This window comes from Radiomyces spectabilis (assembly GCF_025331425.1).
Source record: "Radiomyces spectabilis strain NRRL 2753 chromosome Unknown BYT42scaffold_4, whole genome shotgun sequence".
Taxonomy (NCBI): domain Eukaryota; kingdom Fungi; phylum Mucoromycota; class Mucoromycetes; order Mucorales; family Radiomycetaceae; genus Radiomyces; species Radiomyces spectabilis.
In genome coordinates this window covers 1,332,582-1,353,836 of record NW_026251929.1, presented here as the reverse complement: position 1 = coordinate 1,353,836, position 21,255 = coordinate 1,332,582, and the positions used below count along the sequence as shown (strand labels likewise).

At 46.1% G+C, this 21,255-nt stretch overlaps 5 protein-coding genes and 1 non-coding gene across 6 annotated transcripts; 4 read left to right on the top strand and 2 right to left on the bottom strand.

The window, feature by feature from the left end:
• Positions 1–27: 27 nt before the first annotated feature.
• Positions 28–1,146, bottom strand: BYT42DRAFT_643441 (uncharacterized protein; the record flags this gene model as incomplete). The annotated part of the gene is made up of 3 exons (XM_051572607.1): positions 933–1,146; positions 467–877; positions 28–297 (listed from the first exon to the last, which is right to left on the bottom strand). Exons 1-3 carry the CDS (start codon positions 1,047–1,049, stop codon positions 28–30), a joined length of 798 nt encoding a protein of 265 aa, XP_051425349.1. The 5' UTR covers positions 1,050–1,146.
• Positions 1,147–1,297: 151 nt separating this feature from the next.
• BYT42DRAFT_563235 (uncharacterized protein) lies at positions 1,298–2,244 on the top strand. The gene is made up of 2 exons (XM_051567565.1): positions 1,298–1,555; positions 1,615–2,244. Exon 2 carries the CDS (start codon positions 1,714–1,716, stop codon positions 1,972–1,974), a length of 261 nt encoding a protein of 86 aa, XP_051425348.1. The 5' UTR covers positions 1,298–1,555; positions 1,615–1,713; the 3' UTR covers positions 1,975–2,244.
• A 1,233-nt stretch (positions 2,245–3,477) lies between these two features.
• On the bottom strand, positions 3,478–5,028 carry BYT42DRAFT_563231 (mitochondrial carrier domain-containing protein). Its single transcript, XM_051567564.1, has 5 exons — positions 4,756–5,028; positions 4,624–4,680; positions 4,081–4,505; positions 3,717–3,998; positions 3,478–3,653 (listed from the first exon to the last, which is right to left on the bottom strand). Exons 1-5 carry the CDS (start codon positions 4,900–4,902, stop codon positions 3,590–3,592), a joined length of 975 nt encoding a protein of 324 aa, XP_051425347.1. The 5' UTR covers positions 4,903–5,028; the 3' UTR covers positions 3,478–3,589.
• Positions 5,029–6,740: 1,712 nt separating this feature from the next.
• Positions 6,741–7,307, top strand: BYT42DRAFT_493397 (NADH dehydrogenase 1 alpha subcomplex assembly factor 3; the record flags this gene model as incomplete). Its single annotated transcript, XM_051564210.1, has 3 exons — positions 6,741–6,948; positions 7,017–7,117; positions 7,200–7,307. The coding sequence occupies 3 exons, from the start codon at positions 6,741–6,743 to the stop codon at positions 7,305–7,307; spliced, it is 417 nt and encodes a 138-aa protein (XP_051425346.1).
• Positions 7,308–19,099: 11,792 nt separating this feature from the next.
• Positions 19,100–19,171, top strand: BYT42DRAFT_t59. The gene has a single exon. It is a non-coding gene; the product is annotated as a tRNA-Gln (tRNA).
• A 636-nt stretch (positions 19,172–19,807) lies between these two features.
• Positions 19,808–21,090, top strand: BYT42DRAFT_612341 (uncharacterized protein; the record flags this gene model as incomplete). Its single annotated transcript, XM_051571619.1, has 4 exons — positions 19,808–19,876; positions 19,965–19,975; positions 20,053–20,507; positions 20,603–21,090. The coding sequence occupies 4 exons, from the start codon at positions 19,808–19,810 to the stop codon at positions 21,088–21,090; spliced, it is 1,023 nt and encodes a 340-aa protein (XP_051425345.1).
• Positions 21,091–21,255: the final 165 nt, after the last annotated feature.

Genomic DNA, 21,255 nt, shown 5'->3' with positions numbered 1-21,255 from the left:
GCTTGGTCCATCCGTCTTCCTTCTTCTTTAGCATGTGACAGACCCGGTAGGCGTATAGTATTCCTTGGTGGAACATCTTCTCACTTGATGACGTTCTTCACCCTGACCATAGGAGGCTATAAACACGTGTGTACGTCCCGGATCAAGACCGCATAAAGAGATATTGGTGAGGGCTGCCCCTTGCACCTCACGACTGATGTAGCGAACATCGGAATCCAGGTCAGAGTAGAAACGGAACCATTTTGGGACACTGAAGAACTTTTGAACAACATCACGTCGGTCCCGAAGCCATCGGTTCTGATCAAGTTTGCAAAAGCCAATTTCCTTCTTCGAGTCGGATCTTGCAATTGTTCAAAGCTATATAATCAGAAGTGTTAGAGGGATTCATGGTATTTTCCGTATGATTTCGATACTCACCTATCCAGCTTCAGCCTCTGAAATTAAAAACGCTGTAAAACATGTTCACAGTTTCTTCAAATGTTCCCGGTATACTTCTGCCCAAAAAGGCGGCAAGGACATTCGGATTGATTGCAATGTATCGCCATTTAAACGTCGGGAGCGGAAACAGTGAAAACAGGCGGAGAAGAGCAGCATGTTCGTCTTGTCCCGCTTCTTGCTGGTTGTGCTGGGAATGCTTAAGCTCGTATTGTGAGAGAATCATTTTCAGCATTGGGATATAAGCGCCCGGATTAGATGACAGGCTCACAGGTGTGACGGGTTTGGGCATTTCAACAGCGTTAGTTTGTTGACAAATATTGTCGATTGCCGCTCGTTCTTCCTCGGAGATCGTAGCACGATCGGGCCACACTGGATCACCGCCGCAAACAGTTCGATAGCAGTATTTCTCCACAATTGAATTGGTGTATTTGCGATTTGACTGCATTATTTAAATTAGACGAAGGCGTCAGAAGAAAAATCAAAGACGTAGTAACCTCGTTGAGAACCGATCGAACCAAGCGTTTCAAATAAACCGAAAGTCTAGGTTCGAACGTCTCCACGATCAGGTTGGTATATGTGGTCGCTAATTCGGTACAGCTGACGTTAAGCATTGACTGTAACCTGGTACGAGCTCGGCTTCATACGTCACAATGAATTGTTACGAAAGGCCTGCCAATTGGTCAGGAGGGCGTCGGGCAGGGAGTCTTCTTGATGACAAGTTGCGCAACGCAATAGAAACAGCCTTGCGTGAACACCTTTTTATGAATTGTTTCAGTTGTGAGAATTGGGTCCTGATGACAATGTTTCGCAAATCTTCGCAAGTTCGAGTGATTTTTCTGCAGCATGAGTGTTTGATATTGCGGTCTCAAAACGGTGGACAGTTTGATCTTGCGGCAGATCGCGGAGCGGTTCCCCATCAAGCGTTGAAATTCTTGATGCTTTGTCAATTTATGATTCGGACAATCATTGTGCCGTGCAGACTTGTGGCCAGGTTGCTTGCAACTCGAGCAAATCGGTATAGTGTCATCGTCATTGCTTGTGGCCAATCGAGCCCGTTTTTTGGCAGTTTTCAGTTTTTCTTTCTCTGGATCGCTTAGTCGCTTACGCTTGCTGCCAACTATTAAGGCAATGGAGGTTAGTGGTGACGACTTGTTATCTATATTCAAGTGTCTATACCTGTTGTGGAGGGCGCTTGATGCTTCTCGCATTTACTGTGTCTTTTGTCCTGTGTCCGGCCTTGCCACAGTCCTTGCAGACACAGCTAAATCATATTTCATGAGTCGTATAATATGCTACCGTAACATAAAAATAAATACCGTTCTCCTCTTCTTCGCGTTTCTTCCGTTCGTAGATGGCTTTGATGATGAGGTAAAGGCGGTCTTTAAACAACATTTTGTGACCGAGGGAAGAGGAATAAAGAAGATAATGCCGTTTGCGCCAACAGATTTGTTCGCTTTTATGCAGTCAACTGAAACTTTTCAAAGTTCACATCCATCTTGTTTGCATCCTGAAGAAACAACGTGCACCACACAATGATCAATACAGCTCATCAAGCAAATGATAATAAGGGTGCTTCTAAATTTCCCATCATTTTTCCCATACTCCTTTAAAAATATGGCAAGCTACAGTATTTTTATCCAATAACTGCAAGTTCAGTTAAAGGCACACATGCTTTGATTTTTTATCCAATTGGCAGCGATCCATGTGATTTGGATATACACAGCTTGGCAATCAGACATTGGGTTAGGCTTCCATAAAAAGGAGCGCAACATTTTCAATTGGCGCAGCTCTTCAGGAGGTGGCTGAAGGATGGGGAGTTGGCTTTTCCCTGGTTTGCAGCAAATGACAAACCGAGGTTCTTGTCGGGTTCCAGCCACTTTCTCGTCCTCCCAGCCTCTTGCCAGGAGACACAGATCAAGGTCATGGTCCCGTTGTCCATTACTCCTTCGGCATTGACGTTTGGAGCATGAACTGAAGCACCTCCTTGGAAATCCTCAAAGGGTATCCGGGCGGCATTGTGAGCTGGCCCAAGAGCTGGCATAACTGATAAGCAAAGGTAATTGGCAAATATAATCTTAATGCGTGCAATCTCAAAAAATCTTTGAAGAAATCCATACCTTCCGTAGTCGAAGGCACTGAGGGTGAAAATCGAACGTTATTCTCAACGTTGGATATCCTGTTGTTTCTAGGATTTCTGGGATTTAGGGGACAGAGGTATCTTGAAATCCTTAGATGATCTGTGCGCCCACATTGGCAAGATCTACCAAAGTTTATCTGGATCTCAGAATTGTGTGCATTTTGTAGAGTATCAATAGAAATGTAAAAATACCTTGCGGCGTAAGTTGAATAAAGTCAGCCGTTGTATTCGCGGGATTCAGCGGACACCGTGAGCTCGTGATTCTTTGGTGATCCGTACGCCCACATTGACAACGCCTGGTATGGTCTATGGGAATTTGAAGAGTTCAGAAATAAGCATCTTTCGAAAAAAGAATCATCAAGAGAAATGTTTACATTGTGAAGAAACGTCAATCTGCTGCGGTCCTTGGATAACCTGCTCAGTAATAAACTGCGGCTCTTGGATCACCTGCTCTGCAGTTGTATTCCTTGGGTTCAAGGGACACCGTGAGCTCGAGACTCTTTGCTGATTTGTACTTCCACAACGGTAACGCATGATGCAAATTATTGATTGTTGTGACAGGATATAAAGTCGATAAAAATAATAAAAAGCCCAATTTCTTTATCCCGCCTTTTTTATGCACTGTCTCACAGCAGTGACAGAATCTTAGTAAAAAAGCAGCGGGGCGTAAAAAATAAAAAGCCAATTGCTAAGATTTCACTGAAACCCAGCGGACCTTCCCTTTTACGACGGTTTGCAGAGTGGATAAAACGCCCAAAGGAAATGTTTCAGGCATAACTGGAAGAAAATCAAAGAGTGCTGGAGTGAAAATCAGAATGCGAGGGAGCGACGTCAGGATGTAAAGTACGAACATCCGAAGCTGAAGTAGCGAAACCAATTAATACGCTCTTTTTTGGAATTTGGTGGTTGATGTCTATTTCAGGAGCCCTTTTTATTTTTTGACAATCGCATCGAATAATACGATTCACACTATTAACGGACAGGAATGTATGATGTGTATAGTCTATGGAACGCTTATTTGGCGATTTCAACACCACCAGTAGCACCCAAAACACGCTTGATATCACCGTAAATGGCGCTAAAAAAATATTCGTCAGTTTCTCCATCAAACTTTGACCATATAAAATAACGCAAAACTTACAATTGACCAGCAGTAAGAGTAGCGACCATGACAATACGGGGACCAAGACCCAAGAAGAGACCCTTGACACCCAACTGACCAGCCATGGTGACGAGTCTGGAGGTGACGGACTGACCTTCAACACCCTTTTGCTTGTTGATCTTGGACAACAAGGTATCAGCAGGCTGAGAAATGATGGCAGCAGCAGTACCGGCAATGATACCAGCACCCAAGTTGACGGAAGTGACAGTGCTAGGGGTAAGCTGATCCTTGGGGGTCTGAATGCTCTGGTAGATCTTTTCACTACGTGTGCACAAACAAGCATTATATCAGTATTTCTGATCGAACCATGATTGACTATGCCCAATCATCCTGGAAAACTTACGCAGCGAGTTCGTAGACAACGAACTTGGCCATGGTGTAGGGAACCTGCTTGAACAAGATGGGACCGAAACCAGAGTAGAAGCCCTTCAAGACACCTTCTTCCTTCAAAATCTTGGAGAAACCGCTGAGGAGACCAGTGGCGAAAGTAGGCTGAGAAACCAAACGGATACGAGTAGCTTCCAGGGGGCAAAGAGCAACATCGGCGAAGAATTCGGCGATGGCAGAAGAACCGAGGTAGATAGCCGTGCGGTTCTCCTTGGCCTTCTCAACACCAACCATATCAATGAAGGTCTTCTTCCAGAATTCGTAACCACCGAACTTGAAAGCACCCTGCAAGAAGTAACCAGCAGCAGTGGGACCGAAACCAGTCAACAAAGCACCAGCACCTTCAGCTTGAACAACCTGACGGAAACCAGCAATCATACCCTAAAAACCAAAGAATGTCCTGTCAACAAACACATCGACCAAAAAGATGACAAGCCGGTATCGCATGTGTCTGTCCCGATTCGATAGGTAAACCATCCGACAAGAGAAAAAGCTTTACCTTGTTATAGACTTCAGGAGACAACTGAATTCTGGTCTTGACGACATCAACGGGGGTCTAATAATCATCGAAGGTTAGCTTATCTCGTAGAACCTTTTTTCAACACACGAGGTTGAAGGACGATGAACATACCATGGCACCGTGAGTGATGGCACAGCAAAGAGCACCAGCAAAAGCGAAACGGGCATAGAGAGCAGCACCGGTAGGGGCAGCGGCATCAGCAGCACCAGGAGAGGGGATATAGAAGGTCTTCTTCAAGCTTTCTTGGGAGGGGAACATTTTGTTTGGCCGTAGGTGGTGAGAAGAGAAAAGGGAAGTTTAATCCCCAGCTGAGTAAACAAAAATCTTTATTTGCCACCCCTCCTCAACTTCACCCCCCGAACCGGCCTTCGGACTCGCCCCTGGTTTGCACTTAATTTTTTTCTGCGTCATTCATATCCCATTTTTAGAAATCATTTGGGTTTTGCAAATGCACAGAGATTGCACATAATGTGACTGCTAAAATTGAATTTAAGTGACATCACTAAATTTCATTTTTTTTGGTGGCGTAGCCTATGTGCATTGTGACTTTTTATGTGCATGTAATGAGATCCGACAGTGACAGTATCACTTTGAATATTTATTGTCAAAAGAGCTATGATATATGATGTTAGTCGAAAGGGTTATAGATCAATTTTTATGGACGCACTTACAAGTTATACGAAAAGAAGCTTATAATCGGTTAGACCATAGTTTTTGCATATGTCTTCATGGCCGAGGTACAGTGGCGGGAGCTTGGCTCTGTGTCTTGGTTTTATAGTCACCAGATAAAAGTGACTGTAAGTTAGCTAGAGTATGGTCGGACGAGCGGACGAAGGGAGAGAGAAAAAAGGTAGAAACAAGATGCTTTGTTGCTCACTATAAGTGGCAATAGCAATGTTGTAAGTGTTTGCAATTAAAAGCACAGTAAGGAATCATAAACCACAAAGCTTGGAGGCGTTGAGGTGCATCAGTGCTGTTCAGTGTTGTAATAACAGTCGAGTTGGAAGACTGTATTCAGAAGCGGTTTATCAAGCCCCAAATGAGATTTGTTCACGTTGAAGACGTAAAATGCTATAATGGCAATCCGTACGCTTCTCGATAAGAAAAATTAGCTGGAAACGTATTGTGAAGGTTTTCCATAGTGTAACAGACAAACACCTCAATGGAAGCGGATTGCATATTGTTGGTTCTGTGTTTCTCCAATTTAGACTACACGATTTCAATGAGCTTTTAGTTTTCTTTAACCCTGCATGTTCTTTCTTTTACATAACAAAATCTATCCTTTTTTTCCCTTACGTAGGGTTTAGTGAATTTGTGTCTCTTTCTTTCGGATAGGCCGCTCTTCACAGGCTGCTTCTGAGCTGCAAAAACAATCTTGAAGATTCAATGTAACCTTTGCGTCGTTCTTATTTGTTCTATTGCATTATTGCGCTTGGTTATTAATATGGATTCCTGTTTATTCTTACTGAGACATCGCTGAATCTCTTTTCATAAGCATATCTTTATTATGCTGATTTCTTGCTTTCTATTATTTTCCCTGCACAGAACAGTTAAGAGCACAGAAGCTTGCTGAAACAAAAAATTGTTGCAAGCTTTTCAGAACCATTTCTGAGAAAGCCATTCGCATGTAATACAAAGTGCCTACTTCCCCCCCCATGAAACCTTTTTCAGAATAACGCATATTGAATATAATCACGGAAATAGATTTGCATGTTACTATGCTACTAGCATACTACTTGCGTTGGAGTTCATCACCCAAAGGAAATGAGGAAACTGCATTATTATGACTGCTTTTTTTAAGCGTGGTCCACCGGCAACCAAAGTAAAATTACGGCTGGCAGAACTCCATTTTTCTACCGTGTATCGTTGCCATGTGTGCTCATTTCACGAAGATCGGACGTCCCCTCTTTCTCAATGCCGGACCATTAAGTCGACAATTTCACCAGTCGCGGATAGTCCTAGCTAAACGACGACCCATAGAAGACGAATTACGAGAGAAGCCCTACAAAACCCCGGTTGCCAACCAAACGGTTCCTGCAGAAGCGCCAACTTCCGAAACAGTCGTTCCGGTCTCCATGTTGGAAGCATTTCATAACATGTTTGATCGAGGTCCCAATGTCGGCATCGAAGTCATTACTAAATATGGATTTGTTCTTTCCAATAATGTCAAAGTTGAGGAACCGTTAATTCTGCTCAATGGATCGCCATTCTTGTGGAAAGCTCCCAATACACCTGGAAAGCTGCCATTGCAAGACTGGGATTTAGATGCTCTAAAAATCTTTGAAGTCGTCACCCCAAAGCCAGGTAAAATTATATATTTGCATTTTCTCATGTCATCCCCGCCAAAGTGGTATTGATGCATATCTTTGTAGAACTCATACTATTTGGCACTGGTAAATCATTCGCGCCCATGCCGCCATATATCCGTACACATTTCCACAAATTGGGCATTCAAGTAGATCAGATGAACTCTGTAAGTATATCATTTTATGCAGCTTCTACAGCGACAGATAAATTATTTTGCCATTGCTTACTTTGTATTATATCGATTATAGAAACATGCCGCAGCCACTTATAATGTACTGGCAGAGGAAGGTCGACGGGTTGCCGCAGCCTTACTACCGCTCAATCCTAAAGAGAAAAATCCGGCAATCAAACAATAAAATCGAATAATGGCAATGATATTTCGCTTTTTAGAAAGTAATTGAGAACATTAGAGCTGTTCTACAAAAAGCACTTGCCACTTTTTATATCATCACTAATAAAACTTTGTAACTCTAAAGAAATAGGAAAACGACTGTTTATACGCTTCCATTAATAGGTCACAGGTCAGCCAACTAACGAATCGAAAGCATGCTCATAAAGGCAAGCTGAGGGAGTACATTGTGGAAAAGATAAACCATAGCAACCTGGTAAAAAAAAAAAAAAGTATTTTCCTTGGTGTACATATCTTGGTTTCGTTGTCTTCTATGTATTCTGTCCTGGAGAACACTTTGCTTTGGCGAAATTTTCTGGGACGGTACATTTGGCAACCTGACTTGGACGACAATGTCATCAAAGAGATTGCGCAGTAAAGCGAAGCAGTCGTTGCGATACGTAATGGCCCAAACGTTCCCATATGATCAAGCGATTAAACACTGTCATATGCAGCTTTAATATCGAGGAAAGCAACCACGGGGGGAGTGGGCAACTGCTCTTGCCCTTTGACACAAGTCTCTAGCCGCATGAGTTCATTGAGACAACGTGCTTGACCGAGAGTACTCCGAGAGGCACGAAAACCACCATGCGCATTGTCTAACTGAAGCATAAGTTGAGAGAAGCTCCGATAGCAGGCAATGCTCTAGCAGCTTTCACGGAAAACCAAGGTGAGACTGATGGGCCTATAACTGGATGGGTCCGAGGGTGAACCTTTATTCTTGTAGATCGGGACTACCTGCGCAGTTCGCCACTGCCTTGGGGTCCACGACCACCTCCAACATAAGCGAAAAAGCTTATGGAGAATGATGCTCATGTGGTCAGCCACAGGTTTGAGCATTTCTGCTCGTATGTGGTCAATACCTGGTGCTTTCCAGGACGGCAAGTTCCGGATCGCTTGATAAACAGTGGCCTGAGTCCATGGGATTCGTGTACTGCCCTGGAAATCATCCATTTCTGGTGAGAGTTCCGAACGTAGGACGACAGAGCCGCCGTACACACTTTCCAGATGCGTCACCATACGGTTAGCATCATGGATTGGTCCTTCTGGTGATGAGAGGGTCACATTTGAACATTGCCGAAGCCTCATCCGTTTGATCGTACTACTCATGTTCACAGGGTCTTGGTCCATCTTTTGACAAAATTGTCGCCAGGTGATGCATCGCGCAATTTGTATCGCTTGTGTCAGTTCGGCACAAGCCGCCTCATACCGGCGACGAATTGTAAGGCGTGCAAAGTCATTGCCAGACCGTCTCCACCTTTGATAAAGGGCTTGACGGCGGTTGGCTAGAGCTTGTAAATTGGCGTTTCAAAACCATTTCCAGGTTTTATCATGGGAATCGGATGGTCCCGTGATGTAGTTCAAACATTTTATTCAGAGGGCAATGGCCAGTCGCACAAGGGCTGATTCGGCCGCCTCGGTGTTTTTAAGGGTTTTTGGGAAGATATAGTTGCTAAACCCCAAAAGGGGAAAAAAAGAAAATAAAAAAATAGCAAAAAATCTAAAAAAGGAAAGGATCGACGAAGGAAAAAAGGAAAAAAAATCCAAAATGGTAAAAAAAGTAAGGAGCAAAGTCGCACAAATTAATGGCCAGGGCGGAGGATAATGACGAGGAAAAGGATGAGAGGTACGTTAATGATTGGAATGAGGCATTGTGGGCTGTTGACGTGCCACACATGCATTAAGGAGTAGTTCACCAGGTGGAGGTTCTGATTCAAAGTCGGTGTCAGATGTTGCAATATCGATCTCCCGGAGGAGTTCCAAGAGGATCGGCCAGAGCTGTTGCCAGTAACGAAGATTAACCTTTGGTCGGCGGGGGAGCTGATTAAGGGCAAAATCGATGGGATGGACTTGGTCGGGCGGTGACGATGGCAGTATTTGCAGGATCCTTTGGATAAAGAAATCCGTGCGCGGACAAACCAGAAAATGAGCACGATGGGCTTTGGGGTCACCACATCGGCAGGCAACAGAAGGAGTGGGTGGGAGCCAGGCCATACGCCAACGGATAAGACGATGTCTTTCTTTGCTGGTGGCCGGCAATAACAGGATTGGGTCCCATACAGGACGACAAAGTCCACGTGAAATCGTCACTGGTGGGTGGCGACTAGCAAGACGTTTGTCTATTTCCCCTTGAAGATGGTTTCGGATGGCTACTTTAAATGGATCCAATGGCTGGTTCCGAGAAGACGAACGTGCTTGTTCAGCTTGGATCGTCTTGACTTCTTTCCAGAGGGTGTTGCGACGTAGCCTGTTCCATGTCGCGTTCCCTCGGCGAGTCTGAAGCTGCGGGATAATACAGCGCAAGAGTGTATCAGCAGGGAGTGTATGAGCACGACCAACAAATTTGGCCTGTAGAATAAGAAAACGAGAAGACATAGAAGGGAGAGCAGCGAGTGAGGCCACAGTGGCGGTCCCTATTGCCTTGCAAAAAGCAGGGCGCCTGAGACACATCCGTAGGCAACACCGTTGGGTGTCCTCGAGTTCCTTCAAGTCAGCTCGGAAAAGGATACAGATCGCTAAACCATATTCGAGAATAGGTCTCGCAAAAATCTTGTAAGCCCGAAGTGAGGCAGTGAGACCAAAGCCATACATGTGCACACCTGACTCACTCAACGCCCGCATTGCTGCGATTGTCTTGCGATTAGAGTGCGCGAGTAAGGCCTTACGATCTATACCCCACTGAGAAAAAGGAATCCCCAGATATTTAAAAGAAGTACAAGTAGGGAGTTCGTTATTGTAAAGAAAAAAAGAAGAATCAGCCGGAGCGTTGAGGACTTCACACTTGGTGGGACTCCAACGGTATCCAAACAGATAAGAATGAATTTCAGCTACTGCAAGCATCCGATGGACATCTACTGGATAACCAATAATTGCCACGTCATCTGCATACAGCAAACTATTAATAGGGGCCCAAGATCGGCGAGGATCATGGGGAGCAGAATAAGGATCATGGTTAGACCGCAGCTCATCAATAAGAGAACGCGGGTTCGCATGAGTGGAAGAATAAGAAAAAGGCATCCTTGAGCACAGGTTGAGCGAACGCCCAGTGGCTGGCTTAGGTATGCGAATAAGTTGTGGAAAAGAAGATACGGACCGCAGTAAGCGGGGTAACGTATCAATAAAGATAGAATAAAGAAAAGGAGAAAGAATACTGCCCTGAAGAACACCTTGCTTTGGCGAAATTTCCCGGGACGCTACGTTTTGTAATATGACTTGGACGACAATGTCATCAAAGAGATTACGCAGTAAGCGAAGCAGTCGTTGCGATACGTAATGGCCCAAACGTTCCCATATGATCAAGCGATTAAACACTGTCATATGCAGCTTTAATATCGAGGAAAACAACCACGGGGGGAGTAGGCAACTGCTCTTGCCCTTGGACACGAGTATAAAGCCGCATGAGTTCATCGAGACAAAGTGCTTGGTCGAGGGTACCCCGAGAGGCACGAAAACCACCTTGCGCAATGTCTAACTGAGGCATCGTTGAGAGAAGCTCAGGTACCAGGCAACGCTCCAACAGCTTTCGGAAAACCGAGGTAAGACTGATGGGCCTATAACTGGATGGGTCCGATGGTGAACCTTTATTCTTGTAGATCGGGACTACCTGTGCAGTTCGCCACTGCCTTGGGGTCCACGACCACCTCCAACATAAGCGAAAAAGCTTATGGAGAATGACGCTCATGTGGTCAGCCACAGGTTTGAGCATTTCTGCTCGTATGTGGTCAACACCTGGTGCTTTCCGGGACGGCAAGTTCCGGATCGCTTGATAAACAGTGGCCTGAGTCCATGGGATTCGTGTACTGTCCTGGAAATCATCCATTTCTGGTGAGGGTTCCGAACGTAGGTCGACAGAGCCGCCGTACACACTTTCCAGATGCGTCACCATACGGTTAGCATCATGGAGTGGTCCTTCTGGTGATGAGAGGGTCACATTTGAACGTTGCCGAAGCCTCATCCGTTTGATCGCACTACTCATGTTCACAGGGTCTTGGTCCATCTTTTGACAAAATTGTCGCCAGGTGATGCGTCGCGCAATTCGTATCGCTTGTGTCAGTTCGGCACAAGCCGCCTCATACCGGCGACGAATTGTAAGGCGTTCAAAGTCATGGCCAGACCGTCTCCACCTTTGGTAGAGGGCTTGACGGCGGTTGGCTAGAGCTTGTAAATTGGCGTTCCAAAACCATTTCCAGGTTTTATCACGGGAATCGGATGGTCCAACGCTGTGATCCAAGGCGGCGTAAATAGACTCAATGAGTTTATTCACAAAGCCCTCCAGTTTACAAGCGCGCGACGCATGGTTGTTTTCAATTTCGGAAAGCGCAACTGAGATCCCTTCTAAAAGATCACCCGTAAGATCTTTTAGCCTGTCAGCGTACCTGGCTAATACCTCAGGATCTTGGAATCGCTGAAGTTTCCAGTGGCGTCGGGCAGCATTTGCTCTGGGAAGCTGTGGTATGGGCACAGGTACAAAGGATAGCTCACACAAGTGGTGGTCGGAACTAAGTGACAAGTCACTCCTTATTTGCAATTGCACGTCCAGAATGTTTGTGTGCATCGAGATAAAAAAATCAATGATGCTTGTTCCTTGGTGACCTTCAAAAGTGGGTATGCCATACGCCAATTCTGAGTTCCACAAGGTTAAACCCAATGTACTGATCCAGTTGCGTAGCGCAGCGGCTCTGTCGTTGGCACGGTGATCTCCAGTATCACTGCCCAGACGTACGTTCAGATCTCCAAACACAATAGTGTGATCGTCAATCTCCAAGGAACGCCACCTTTTCTCGGCCTCTGCAAGAGAAAGTCGAGGAGGGAGGTACAGGCCATGCAGGGTATAGGGACCAATCCTACACGAAATAACATAAGGATCAGTGATTGGCAGAAGGTGAACATGGTGTGGAAAGTCAGGACGGATAAAGAGGGACAGCCCATCGAATGGTCGATGAGCCGATACCTGGCCATAGTTGTGGAATTGTTTCCATTTGGTGTGGATATTTCCTTTTGATAGGAATGTTTCGGTAACGAGGATTATGTCGATTTGGGAAGCGGTGCATTCTTGAAAAAGTTCGTAGTGTTTGGTCCGAAGACCAGCGGCATTAAAAGTAGCGATTTTTAGGCGCTCAGCACTCATTGAGATTCGTCCATTTCAGGACCATCATTTGACGAAGACTGGGTGTTAGTGGTGATATGGGCGGCAGTGTCATTGTTGTCGGTGTTGTCGCTTTGGTCGGCAGCACTGGTTTGTACAGGTTCACTGTCTATGGCTGGTTTGCGGGAATCAAGGTAACGTTGGATGATGGTCTCAGAGAGTTGCACAGTGGAGTTAGGCTGGGTAAATGATCGGAGAATGCTGAGCATTAAGTGGTAAGGGAGCCGGGAACCCAGCCGCAACAGGCGATCGGCAACAAGTGATTGGGCAAGGTCGCTTTTTTCGGCGTTGGTTTTGGTGGCATGGATAGGATCGGCAATCACCTTGGGGTCGAGGATATTGAAGTGCGGATTGATTTGGATACCTTGTTTGTTGAGTAGCGTGATGAGGTCCGATTTATATTCCTGGTTCACAAGTAGAGCGATGATGTTACGAGCGGGGAATTGGACATCCAAAATTCGGGATTGCTGAACTTTGGCCGTAGCCAGATTTTTTCTGACTTCACTGTGGGTGAGGCGGTGTTTACAATTCAAGTATACGAAAGTATACTGTGATGCGCCCGTGGGGGCGGAAAACAACCGTTGCATCGTTGCAGAGGTGATAGGACGCCTAGCCTTATTGTTTTTGGGCTTGGTAGCAGGGCGGTGGATTTTGGCTTTATCAGCCCAGGTGGGTTTTTTTGCCTCAGTAGTGGGTTTAGGCGCATGCTTAGAAGCGGCGGTTGTTAGATGCGCTGGGATCGGGGAAGTAGGTGTCTGTGTAGACTGCTTGGACTTGGGAGCGGGCTTTGGTTGGGCTGGTGTTGTTTTCAAGCTGAGCAGTTGTTGAAGCAGAGCAGCATTTTGCTGCAGTAACTCAGCGTTGGCTTGCTCAAGACGGGTGGCACGAGCACGTTCCTCCTGAAAAAGTTTTTCCAGGGAAGCAAAGCGGGAGTTGAACATTTCAAGAAATGTATTCAGGGCAGGCGGCAAATGGTTGGGATCAACTGGTAGACCAGTAGGTCCGAAATCAAAAGGGTTGGGCGTGGCAGTGGTGTTAGTGACAGATTTAGTCTCTGTCATGTTAGGGGTACGTCGTTTCGCGATAGAGGGAACGTCGGTGAATGAAAATTTCGAATTTGCTGGGCGGTCGGAAATTTCGGAAATTGCGGAAATCTGGCGTTTGCCGAGAACTTTGAGCGGGATATCGATAAGTTCGGGATCGATAGGCTTTTTGTTTTTTGCGTTTTTTGTCAGTTTGACTCGGTGTTTTGACTCGGGACAAAAAGAGGTATTTTCTGGGAAGGTTGGGTGACTGTTTTGAGGTATTTTTGGCGGAATGTTACTAGTAAAAATTGCTGTTTTCGGCGAAAGAAAAAACTATAAAAGAACAAAGAAGATACGCGCGCGACCTCGACAATGTCTCGGTCCCGTGATGTAGTTCAAACATTTTATTCAGAGGGCAATGGCCAGTCGCACAAGGGCTGATTCGGCCGCCTCGGTGTTTTTAAGGGTTTTTGGGAAGATATAGTTGCTAAACCCCAAAAGGGGAAAAAAAGAAAATAAAAAAAATAGCAAAAAATCTAAAAAAGGAAAGGATCGACGAAGGAAAAAAGGAAAAAAATCCAAAATGGTAAAAAAAGTAAGGAGCAAAGTCGCACAAATTAATGGCCAGGGCGGAGGATAATGACGAGGAAAAGGATGAGAGGTACGTTAATGATTGGAATGAGGCATTGTGGGCTGTTGACGTGCCACACATGCATTAAGGAGTAGTTCACCAGGTGGAGGTTCTGATTCAAAGTCGGTGTCAGATGTTGCAATATCGATCTCCCGGAGGAGTTCCAAGAGGATCGGCCAGAGCTGTTGCCAGTAACGAAGATTAACCTTTGGTCGGCGGGGGAGCTGATTAAGGGCAAAATCGATGGGATGGACTTGGTCGGGCGGTGACGATGGCAGTATTTGCAGGATCCTTTGGATAAAGAAATCCGTGCGCGGACAAACCAGAAAATGAGCACGATGGGCTTTGGGGTCACCACATCGGCAGGCAACAGAAGGAGTGGGTGGGAGCCAGGCCATACGCCAACGGATAAGACGATGTCTTTCTTTGCTGGTGGCCGGCAATAACAGGATTGGGTCCCATACAGGACGACAAAGTCCACGTGAAATCGTCACTGGTGGGTGGCGACTAGCAAGACGTTTGTCTATTTCCCCTTGAAGATGGTTTCGGATGGCTACTTTAAATGGGTCCAATGGCTGGTTCCGAGAAGACGAACGTGCTTGTTCAGCTTGGATCGTCTTGACTTCTTTCCAGAGGGTGTTGCGACGTAGCCTGTTCCATGTCGCATTCCCTCGGCGAGTCTGAAGCTGCGGGATAATACAGCGCAAGAGTGTATCAGCAGGGAGTGTATGAGCACGACCAACAAATTTGGCCTGTAGAATAAGAAAACGAGAAGACATAGAAGGGAGAGCAGCGAGTGAGGCCACAGTGGCGGTCCCTATTGCCTTGCAAAAAGCAGGGCGCCTGAGACACATCCGTAGGCAACACCGTTGGGTGTCCTCGAGTTCCTTCAAGTCAGCTCGGAAAAGGATACAGATCGCTAAACCATATTCGAGAATAGGTCTCGCAAAAATCTTGTAAGCCCGAAGTGAGGCAGTGAGACCAAAGCCATACATGTGCACACCTGACTCACTCAACGCCCGCATTGCTGCGATTGTCTTGCGATTAGAGTGCGCGAGTAAGGCCTTACGATCTATACCCCACTGAGAAAAAGGAATCCCCAAATATTTAAAAGAAGTACAAGCAGGGAGTTCGTTGTTGTAAAGAAAAAAAGAAGAATCAGCCGGAGCGTTGAGGACTTCACACTTGGTGGGACTCCAACGGTATCCAAACAGATAAGAATGAATTTCAGCTACTGCAAGCATCCGATGGACATCTACTGGATAACCAATAATTGCCACGTCATCCGCATACAGCAAACTATTAATAGGGGCCCAAGATCGGCGAGGATCATGGGGAGCAGAATACGGATCATGGTTAGACCGCAGCTCATCAATAAGAGAACGCGGGTTCGCATGAGTAGAAGAATAAGAAAAAGGCATCCTTGAGCACAGGTTGAGCGAACGCCCAGTGGCTGGCTTAGGTATGCGAATAAGTTGTGGGAAAGAAGATACGGACCGCAATAAGCGGGGTAACGTATCAATAAAAATAGAGTAAAGAAAAGGAGAAAGAATACTGCCCTGAAGAACACCTTGCTTTGGCGAAATTTCCCGGGACGCTACATTTTGTAATATGACTTGGACGACAATGTCATCAAAGAGATTACGCAGTAAGCGAAGCAGTCGTTGGGATACATAATGTCCCAAAAGTTCCCATATGATCAAGCGATTGACACTGTCATATGCAGCTTTAATATCGAGGAAAACAACCACGGGGGGAGTAGGCAACTGCTCTTGCCCTTGGACACGAGTATAAAGCCGCATGAGTTCATCGAGACAAAGTGCTTGGTCGAGGGTACCCCGAGAGGCACGAAAACCACCTTGCGCAATGTCTAACTGAGGCATCGTTGAGAGAAGCTCAGGTACCAGGCAACGCTCCAACAGCTTTCGGAAAACCGAGGTAAGACTGATGGGCCTATAACTGGATGGGTCCGATGGAGAACCTTTATTCTTGTAGATCGGGACTACCTGTGCAGTTCGCCACTGCCTTGGGGTCCACGACCACCTCCAACATAAGCGAAAAAGCTTATGGAGAATGACGCTCATGTGGTCAGCCACAGGTTTGAGCATTTCTGCTCGTATGTGGTCAACACCTGGTGCTTTCCGGGACGGCAAGTTCCGGATCGCTTGATAAACAGTGGCCTGAGTCCATGGGATTCGTGTACTGTCCTGGAAATCATCCATTTCTGGTGAGGGTTCCGAACGTAGGTCGACAGAGCCGCCGTACACACTTTCCAGATGGGTCACCATACGGTTAGCATCGTGGAGTGGTCCTTCTGGTGATGAGAGGGTCACATTTGAACGTTGCCGAAGCCTCATCCGTTTGATCGCACTACTCATGTTCACAGGGTCTTGGTCCATCTTTTGACAAAATTGTCGCCAGGTGATGCGTCGCGCAATTCGTATCGCTTGTGTCAGTTCGGCACAAGCCGCCTCATACCGGCGACGAATTGTAAGGCGTTCAAAGTCATTGCCAGACCGTCTCCACCTTTGATAAAGGGCTTGACGGCGGTTGGCTAGAGCTTGTAAATTGGCGTTCCAAAACCATTTCCAGGTTTTATCACGGGAATCGGATGGTCCAACGCTGTGATCCAAGGCGGCGTAAATAGACTCAATGAGTTTATTCACAAAGCCCTCCAGTTTACAAGCGCGCGACGCATGGTTGTTTTCAATTTCGGAAAGCGCAACTGAGATCCCTTCTAAAAGATCACCCGTAAGATCTTTTAGCCTGTCAGCGTACCTGGCTAATACCTCAGGATCTTGGAATCGCTGAAGTTTCCAGTGGCGTCGGGCAGCATTTGCTCTGGGAAGCTGTGGTATGGGCACAGGTACAAAGGATAGCTCACACAAGTGGTGGTCGGAACTCAGTGACAAATCACTCCTTATTTGCAATTGCACGTCCAGAATGTTTGTGTGCATCGAGATAAAAAAATCAATGATGCTTGCTCCTTGGTGACCTTCAAAAGTGGGTATGCCATACGCCAATTCTGAGTTCCACAAGGTTAAACCCAGTGTACTGATCCAGTTGCGTAGCGCAGGGGCTCTGTCGTTGGCACGGTGATCTCCAGTATCACTGCCCAGACGTACGTTCAGATCTCCAAACACAATAGTGTGATCGTCAATCTCCAAGGAACGCCACCTTTTCTCGGCCTCTGCAAGAGAAAGTCGAGGAGGGAGGTACAGGCCATGCAGGGTATAGGGACCAATCCTACACGAAATAACATAAGGATCAGTGATTGGCAGAAGGTGAACATGGTGTGGAAAATCGGGACGGATAAAGAGGGACAGCCCATCGAATGGTCGATGAGCCGATACCTGGCCATAGTTGTGGAATTGTTTCCATTTGGTATGAATATTTCCTTTTGACAGGAAAGTTTCGGTAACTAAAATTATATCGATCTGTGAGGTGGTGCATTCTTGGAATAATTCGTAATGTTTGGTCCGAAGACCAGCGGCATTGAAAGTGGCGATTTTCAAACGAGGTGCGTTCATTGAGAGGTGTCCATTTCTGGAGCATCAGTCGATGAAGGTTGGGCATTGGTGGGGGTGGTGTCGAGGTGGTTGGGAGTTTCGGTGTTACCGTTATTATCAGTGGGAGCCGCAGTTAAGGATGCTGTTGGGGGTTCCAAAACGGGTTTGCGTGCATCAGTGTAACGTTGAATAACGGATTCCGGAAGTTGGACGATGGATTCGGGCTGAGTGAAGGAGCGGAGGATACTGAGTGTTAAATGGTAGGGAAGTCGGGATCCCAGACGTAACAAACGGTCAGCGACAAAGGAGCGAGCAAGTTCACGTTTCTCTTCGAGGGTTTTGGTGGCATGCTTGGGATCAGCAATGATCTTGGGGTCGGCGATATCAAAGTCAGAGTTAATGCTGACGCCTTGCTTGTTAAGCAAGGTGATTAGATCGGGCTTGTATTCGCGGTTAATGAGGAGTGCAATGATATTGCGCGCTGGGAATTGGACATCCAAAATTCGAGATTGCTGGACTTTGGCCGTGGCAAGGTTTTTACGCACTTCACTGTGGGTGAGACGGTGTTTACAATTCAAGTATACGAAAGTATACTGTGATGCGCCCGTGGGAGCGGAAAACAACCGTTGCATCGTTGCAGAGGTGATGGGACGCTTAGCCTTATTGTTTTTGGGCTTGGTAGCAGGGCGGTGGATTTTGGCTTTATCAGCCCAGGTGGGTTTTTTCGCCTCATTGGAGGGTTTAGGCGCATGCTTAGAAGCGGCGGTTGTAAGATGCATTGGGATCGGGGGAGTAGCTGTCTGTGTGGACTGCTTGGGCTTGGGAGCGGGCTTTGGTGGATTTGGCGCTGTTTTTAAGCTGAGCAATTGTTGAAGCAGAGCAGCATTTTGTTGCAGTAGCTCAGCGTTTGCTTGCTCAAGGCGGGCGGCACGAGCACGTTCCTCCTGGAACAGTTTTTCCAGGGAAGCAAAGCGGGAGTTGAACATTTCAAGAAATGTATTCAAGGCAGGTGGCAATTGATTGGGATCAACTGGTAGACCAGTAGGTCCGAAATCAAAAGGGTTGGGCGTGGCAGTGGTGTTGGTGACAGAATTATTTTCTGACATGTTGGGGGTACGTCGTTTCGTGATCGAGGGAACGTCGGTGAATGAAAATTTCGAGTTTGCTGGGCGGTCGGAAAATTCGGAAATTGCGGAAATCTGGCGTTTGCCGAGAACTTTGGGCGGGATATCGATAGTTTCGGGATCGATAGGTAATTCGTTTTTTTTGATTTTTGTCAGTTTGACTCGGTGTTTTGACTCGGGACAAAAAGAGGTATTTTCGGGGAAGGTTGGGTGACTGTTTTGAGGTATTTTTGGCGGAATGTTACTAGTAAAAATTGCTGTTTTCGGCGAAAGAAAAAACTATAAAAGGACAAAGAAGATACGCGCGCGACCTCGACAATGTCTCGGTCCCGTGATGTAATGGTTAGCATATGAGACTCTGAATCTCATTATCCGAGTTCAAATCTCGGCGGGACCTCTCGTTTTTTTTTATTTTTTATTTTTTATTTTTTATACTATTGTTTTTATTTTATTTTTTTTTACTTTTTATTCTGTAGGAAAAGCAAAAAGTACCTTGAAGCTGAGTGGCTTCGATTTTATTTATTTGCTTTTATAATAAATGTTGCATGATATATGGAAATAAAACAATTGATTTTTATTTTTGATTAGGGATGTATGAACACGTCTCGTCTGCGGACAATTGCTCGCCAGAAGGGTAGTGGACGCCCACGATTTTTGGTGGTCGCCCAGGTTGTTTTGGAGAGGTCGCTCATGCTGTTGGCGAACGCTTGGTCATGGATGAACGCTGATTTTCGTGGACCCTTTGACTTGGTGGATGCTTGGATTGGTGTGGTTTCGTGAAGATTTGATTTCAGGGACTTCTTGGTTGATAGGACTTTCAGAAGCAGATGGATTATTCGGTGTCTGGCGGAAGACTGGTTCATATGCAGCGAATTGTTGGATTCCCCGCCGCCTTTTTTTTTTTTTTTTTTTTTTTTTTTTTTTTTGCAAATATTACTTCCCCACGTGAACGTGTCACAATTGGGACCTGCTGCAAGCAAGACAATAAATTCGAGTCCATTCACTTGTGTTGCGTGTGGGATCTGCTTCCAAAATGTCAACGCTGCACGTAAGCACCGCAGACGGGAACATGTCCGCGAATTACATCTTTCCATCAACGACTGTAAGTCCCTTGAACTTTGACGTGGAAACTATCTGAAACAAAAACAAAAAAAAAAAAAAAAAAAAAAAGGTGACTAACTGTTCCTTAGGTTCTATTTCCGTACTGAAAAGCGAAGGCAATTTCCGTTGCCCACTGACCAGTTGTTTGCGACGCTATATTAACAACGACACGTTCAGCAAGCATGTGAAAGAACATCACCCTGAGGGCAAGGTGTCGATAGTCGAACTAGCCGCCGACGCCGAAAACGTTGCGGATACTCAAACGCTTCGTTCTCTTAAACGCAAAAACGAGGATTCAAGGCTGGACACGTTCAGCATGGGGGAAGGATGTCAGAAGACATTGAAGTTAGACAGCGAACTACGCGCATCCAACGCTGCATCCATTTTCGACTGCGAGCCCATTGCCCTACATCTGCTGCATGACTCCATGCCAAGTCGGCACAGCATATACAGCCTAATGCACATCAATGATGTCACGAATATGCATGCGAACTTGCCATTTGATAGCCCACGAATATCGGCTCCCTTGAAATGTACTATCCAGCTCCATTCAGAGCAATATAAGGTCACAACGTCGGAGGCTTCAACAGCGAAAGTCCACAGTGATAATTCGTACCTTCAAAAAACACTGTGTAATTCATTCATTCCTGCTGTAATGCAAAAAAATGGCGACTAGAATTCTGTGCATATCCATCGCTCCTCCATGCCACCGCTAAATTACATACAGGCGCGATTATTGTCGAGAAGGAGGTGGTGTTTGTCTTAGTAGCCGAAGCATACGGACGATCAAAATCGATTGACATACACGGAGAAACGAATCAGAAGTCTTACCCGACTCCATCCAGCTGCAAATATGAATCGTTATCCGTAGGCGTCTTTGAAGAGTCTGATGGAAACGGCATGAAGCAAAAGCTGAAAATCGGCAGTAAGACGATGAACATTCTGGTAACAATGTCGGCTCCGTTGCGTTCACAAAATGGACTTGACATCGGACCAGAGACTTCAGCATCGCCACAAGCAATTCGCCCTTCAACAGCCAAGATTTTTTATCGTGACACCGAAATTCAGCGCTATCTTGATATAATGCGGAATCCGGGGAATTATGATTTGCCAACGAATGTGGTGTCCTTGCGGCAACTGGTTTCGGGTTTGCCGACGAATCCACTTACCTGGCGGTACGATGTGCTCATGAAGCATTTGACGCCGAAACCATGATGCGGGCTACAGTCTTCAATTTGTGTAATATGCCCCATAATGGCTACGGCTCGTCATCTACATCAGCCAGCAAACTGGCATCACGATTTCTGCAGTCTCTAGCTGTCGCCGTCATGTTTAAGAAACCGGGAAATTTCAGTTCAGCAATCACGGCATATGATACTG